The sequence below is a fragment of the Chrysoperla carnea genome, chromosome 5 (genome assembly GCF_905475395.1).
Source record: "Chrysoperla carnea chromosome 5, inChrCarn1.1, whole genome shotgun sequence".
Taxonomy (NCBI): domain Eukaryota; kingdom Metazoa; phylum Arthropoda; class Insecta; order Neuroptera; family Chrysopidae; genus Chrysoperla; species Chrysoperla carnea.
Genome location: NC_058341.1, coordinates 56,260,501 through 56,266,454, shown reverse-complemented (window position 1 = coordinate 56,266,454; position 5,954 = coordinate 56,260,501). Strand labels below are relative to the sequence as shown.

General features: G+C 30.4%; 1 protein-coding gene across 1 annotated transcript; it reads right to left on the bottom strand.

The window, feature by feature from the left end:
* Nucleotides 1-2,210: 2,210 nt before the first annotated feature.
* Nucleotides 2,211-5,183, bottom strand: LOC123301246 (UDP-glycosyltransferase UGT4-like). Its single transcript, XM_044883981.1, has 3 exons — nt 4,335-5,183; nt 2,990-3,212; nt 2,211-2,893 (listed from the first exon to the last, which is right to left on the bottom strand). Exons 1-3 carry the CDS (start codon nt 5,181-5,183, stop codon nt 2,388-2,390), a joined length of 1,578 nt encoding a protein of 525 aa, XP_044739916.1. The 3' UTR covers nt 2,211-2,387.
* Nucleotides 5,184-5,954: the final 771 nt, after the last annotated feature.

The window sequence follows — 5,954 nt, the reverse complement described above, 5'->3', positions numbered from 1 at the left end:
AATTCACGGTTCAAAATAATGATCACAGATGGAACAGAATGATCATCATTTTGAACCATAAATTAAAGATTTTTGTTAAAATTTAAAGCAGTAAATGCAAAACAATTAATGGCTACCTTTTCGGATATACTCAATGAATTATGACTATTTTACAATTAAAAAAATTGAAAACTGTGCATATCTTTTAGATGCGTAAAACAATCCCTTCAAGAGTTATGGAAGGGGGATAAGTGAGATCAAGAGAAATGGAGACTATAAAGCGGTAGTTTTTACTTTTAATCCCAGTGAAGCGGGCGCGTATCAAGCTAGTTATTTTCATAAAGTCAGTTGACTAAATATGTTTTTCATGCGGAAAATCTTGAAAACGTAAGGTTACATTTGACAAACGGTTAAAAAGGTTTAAACTCCTACATGTAGGCAGAATAATTTGTAGTCGATGATGTCTAACAGTTGTAGACTGATTCGATTCATCATTACTTACTAAAGGAATTATATAGACATGAGGAGGGTTGTTACCTCAATAACAACCCTATTTATTCCTGTATAAAATTCTGGAATACTATCTATGTATATGTGTGCGTGTTGAATATTAGAAGTGTGTACGGTGAATTGTTATATATTGAAGATGAAACATAATATGTTGATACAGCAAAAACATTTGGATACGTTACCTACGTTATCTTTCTGCATAAAATTGTTCATACATGCATTTAGTAACAACCATTTCACATTGATCAAACAAATTATTTTATTAGCATAAAACGTTAATAAATTGTTGTTTTATAAACACAAGTTTATCAGTACGTGACGGCATGGAGCAGAACTTATCAGTGTGAAAAAGAATAAAAAACCTTTTTGCATATTAGTGTGTGAAATGTTCTTACTCAAAAATTCTTACAAGAGACGGTATACGATAGATCTTCAGTCTATGATCTTCACCATAGACATATAAGAATAGACCACGTTACTAACGGGCGATCGTGTAAGTGGGATTCCAAACTCGGTAAAAAGAGAACGATGCTCTAACGTACGTATTGTCTCTTTTTTTAGGCGTGACTTACTGGCGCACTTGTCCACTTACAGTTAACACAATTGTACAAGACTATTAATGCGCAAACGCAATTAAAAAGAATCAAAACGTACGTCAGAGTATCGTTTTCTTTTTATCGAGTCTGGACAGATCATGCCCACTTCTTCGGTTTTTTTATATGTCTATGATCTTCACCCATAGCCAGATGAGACGTATCTTTTAATAAATTGTATTGTTTTTAAAACACTCTCACTATAGTTTCTCTATCGAAAAGTGTTCATAATTTTTTTAATTATATTAATTTTAATCAATTTTTTCCATTAACGGCTTTTTTTTCAGGCAAGCCTATACCATTATTTTCATAATTAAATTATCTTTCTTTTGATACCAATTTAGATTGTAGATATCTGTTCATACCATATGAACAGGTTAGTCAATATAGGTAACTACATCGATCTGTCCACCAATCGAAGTTGGTATCAGAAGAAATATAATTTAATTTCGAAAATAATGGTATTGACTTAAAAAAACCATTCATCTGGTAATAACATGGGTGAAGATCGACCTTTTACCGTCTCTTAGAAAAAATTATTAGTATATGGCCACATTTTTCCAAATCTGGGAAATTAAAATGATTTTCAGTCTCCTTCATGAACTATTTTCAAATTGAAAAATTAAAATTCTCAATTAAAATGCTTGAATTAGGATAATGATTAAAATTAGTAAATGAAATTATATAATTAAAAAAGCATTATTAATTACTAGGAGAATTAATTAATATTAGGAGAACATGTATTAAAAATAGTATAATTATATGTCTAGAGTATTAGGAGAGCATCTGTAAAAACTAACATGTTTGCCTAATAAACTTATCATATAAATATATTATATTTTTTCATTTAAATTATTATCAAACTATATGACCATGAGTATATTTTTCGCCAGACCTAGACATTTTAAGCTTGAAAGTGAGGGTTGAATCATGGAATTTGATTAATAAATAAGGAAGAAAAGTGTAGGATAGAAAAAAAACTTGCTATATATAAAATTCATTTTATTATTACAATTATTTTAATAGCCCACACTAAGTATTAATAATAGTTTGTTTCAGAGCTTCATGCCCGGAGTCGTACAAAATCAATATTTTTTAACGTTACAAACTTGGGACTATACTTAGTATACCTTGCATATTACATATATGTATGGTATAAAAAGTGCAGATAAAGATTTCTTTGTTAAATCCAAAATCTTCCTTCCGCCGGACATAATGTGCAAATCTTTTATTTCTTCCCCGTTCCGTTATTTTTATTGGCAATAGTAATATTTTTAATTATATCTCGTATCAGATGGACTAAACTTATTCCACCTTATATTTAATTTTTTTCGTTATATAAAGGCCAAATTTCAAAAATAATTTGATTGCTTTTACGATTACAATTAAACCGATGATTGCTACACCGAAAATAAAACCAAGTATATCCAGCAATAAATATTTGTACCAAGGTAAATCAGCAGCAGGGGATCGTAAATGTTTCGCTCCACCATGTCGAATAACATATTCAATCCACCAAACAGCACGATCTAATGGTTTTGTAGGTTGATCCCATAAAACTTCAGATAATTTTTGAATATTTTTCTTATATTTTGGATTTGTGGTTATATCTGTTATGGCATCTTTTAATGTGTCCACGGTAATATCATCAAAAGATAATTGTCGTCCAATTTCTAAATCAGCAATTCTACGAGCATTAAACTTTTGGTCAGTACCAAATGGTACACAAATTAGTGGAACGGCACTTCGAATAGCTTCTTCTATGGATTGTATTCCACCTTGCATGATAAATGCTTTTAAATTAGGATGATCTGTAAATGAAATTATTAAAATATATTTTTGGAAATTTTTTAATCAAACTCTTCAGCAAAAGGTATTTTAAGTAAAGGAAAACCAAAATTACGAACCTAGCACGTCTTGCTGTGGAAACCAAGATTTGGTTATTACATTTTTTGGTTTATCAGGCAAGCTATCACTTTCCCATTTCCATAAAACGGTGAATGGCAATTGTCTGAATACATCGAGTATAGCTGTCCTTGTGTCATCTGGTAGATTTGTACTTTGAACATTTGAGCCCAAACTAAAATAAATGACACCTTGTTTCGAATCATCCAAAAACTTCTTCAGATCCTAAAAGAAAAATTTATTAAAACTTTTAATCAAATGAAAAAATACAATTGATTGAGTTAACTGTTGAAATACTCTGTATAAAAAGTGCTGAATGTGAATGCTTGCATTATTATCACACCATTATGGCAGCTTTTCAGCCGCCATTTGTTTCTCGAAAATTTTCGAAAGAATTTTCTAAAATTTTGCGTTTTTCGAGATTCTTTCACAAGACCACTCGTTGAAGCTACCAGCACATTTTTATCCGCCTACCTTTTATAGTTTTGGTGATAATGATGTTCACGAAAAAATGTGTCAAACAAAAGTTGTTTATTTTCTTTTACAAAAATTGGTTTACCCTAAACTTTTGTTTTATCTCTAATAGTATATAAGATGAGTGCTACAAACCCAAGATCCAATTGACCTACGCTCATTTAAGAACTTACTTTTTACGTTCTGAGCGCGCAGCTTGATGTCGCTTTCGTTTTTGGATGGACGGACACAAGAAACGGAAAAATTTTTTGATTTTATGAACACTTATACGAAAGATATGTTCATATCATCAATATTTCCAAGGGTTACAAATTTGGGACTAAAATTAGTATACCTTGCAATACATTTCATATATCATCACTACATATTATAAAACAAAGTCGCTTTTTCTGTCCCTATGTCCCTATGTACGCTTAAATCTTTGAAACTACGCAACGGATTTTGATGCGGTTTTTTTTAATAGATAGAGTGATTCAAGAGAAAGGTTTTTATGTATAATACATCCATATTATAGTAGAGTAAGGGGATGAAATAGGGGTTGAAAGGGATATGCTTCAAAAACTAAAAAAGTTGTGCATCGATTAAGCTCAAATATTGACACGATATACAACCAGCTTCAAAGATCTATTGTTTTTATCTACTTTTAACCTTCGGAGGGTAGAAAGGGGTAGCGAGAAAGTGGGAAGGAATTATCGAATATTTACAAATATACCTAAGTGGGGTATCAAATAAAAGAGCATGACGTGTACATTACAAAACTGTTATCCCACGCAAGGAAATGTGGAGGGAGGGGTGCTAGTCGGGATGTTGCCCAGCAAAGCGGGTAGTTCACAGCTAGTTAAGGATATAATGATGTTTAAAATAAATGCTTACTTTTGGTAGTGGCTTCCGATCTGCCAAATGCATTCCTCCAATATCGATATAAGTTGGAACTTTTGGTCTGGGAATATGAAATATAGGATTTGTATTTGTTAATAGCAAGTCCACGGATTTTTCCAAATCCCATGCTGACTTATTAGTAACATTAAAATGTTTTGCAAGCAATTTATTGCAGCCGGGTAAATATTGAAAGTAATAATAATATCGGAAATCAATATGATGCCACAATAATTGTAAACGTTCCCAAAAATTCAAATTTCCACCAGAAAATTCAGTGAAAAAACTTCCATAATAATTAGGATCTGGTGAATTTCCAATTGCATCCATAACATTAATGGTAGTATCCAATGATGCTACACCAATAGAAGGACAATTAAATCGTTCTCGGAAACCAAAATAATGAGCACTAACCATTAGCCATTCCACTATTACTACATCAAAATGTTCATTTGGATTATGGATTAATTCTTGAACTTTAGGTGCACTTAAGACTTTATCATCTTTTTCGTGAAAAAGTGGTAAATATAATCGCATTAGATTCATTTCTGATAGTTTTTGATATTGAACTGATTCTAACCATTTTTGAGTAAGGATTACACCGTATGTCTCGTTATGAGTGTCAATTTCTGTTATATTTATTAATTCTGGATCATTTATCGGATCGGGAGTAATAGATACGACATGATGTCCTCGAAATGCTAGTTCTTTAATTAGATGTCGAAAGAATATATGATGACTTAATGATGGCGCTATTCCCACGAATAATATTCGAGCACTTAAAATGAAATTCACTAAGCATAGCCATAACAATATCACAATAATGTAATTTAATTTTAGAAACATTTCTCACAGGCTAAACGAAAATAGTGAACGCGTAATTAATAGAAGTCAGGAATAAACTGTTTAAGTATTTATTATATCTTAATTATTTAATATTTATCTACAACTTATAAGTGTGCCCTTGAAAATTTTTAGCAATAATTTTAGTAAACATTTTAATTTTGTAATAGAAAGTTATAATTTTCATCCTGACCAACGAAATCAAGAATTTAATGATAGTTTTACGTGTCTATAAAGCTAAAATTATGTTTCAAAAAAAGTATGTATGCCAAATGTTTGTAATGATAGATAAATCTTGAAAGAATACAATCGATTAGAAATTTTAACCGATAATGGGTTTGTAATTCCAATAATTTCAAATTTTTAGTGAGAAAATACGATTACTAAATTTGCTCGATTATAATTAGTAAAGTTATTGATTAGTTTTAGACTCGTATCTCTTTCATGAACCCCAGTTTCTTATGAGTAGTATTTGCAATTTGAATACTCTAGAGCAGAGAATATAACGTTTACTGATATAGTCTTTGCTTTAAAGAATCTACAAAACTGTAGATAGTAGGTAAGAAAGAGAAAGATTTTCAATTTTCATATACAAACACAAAATTAAGAATATCCCAGTTCATACAAAAAAAAGATGGCAGCAGTGAAAACTTCAAACTTTGGAATAACTGTGTTTTTTGAATTTAATTATTAATTATCGTATGTCGTACTCAGTAAATTATAAAAATTGTGATAGAAATATGGTGAAATTAATTAAAATGAATCTAATTATTT

What these genes read in the sequence shown, in the direction of transcription:
- LOC123301246 (XM_044883981.1), bottom strand. Translation starts at nt 5,183, where the DNA reads ATGTTTCTAAAATTAAATTACATTATTGTGATATTGTTATGGCTATGC. An exon ending in ATCGGAAGCCACTACCAAAA is followed by an intron (nt 3,213 to 4,334) that starts GTAAGCATTTAT and finishes TTTTTCTTTTAG; the next exon opens with GATCTGAAGAAGTTTTTGGA. An exon ending in TCCACAGCAAGACGTGCTAG is followed by an intron (nt 2,894 to 2,989) that starts GTTCGTAATTTT and finishes TTTCATTTACAG; the next exon opens with ATCATCCTAATTTAAAAGCA.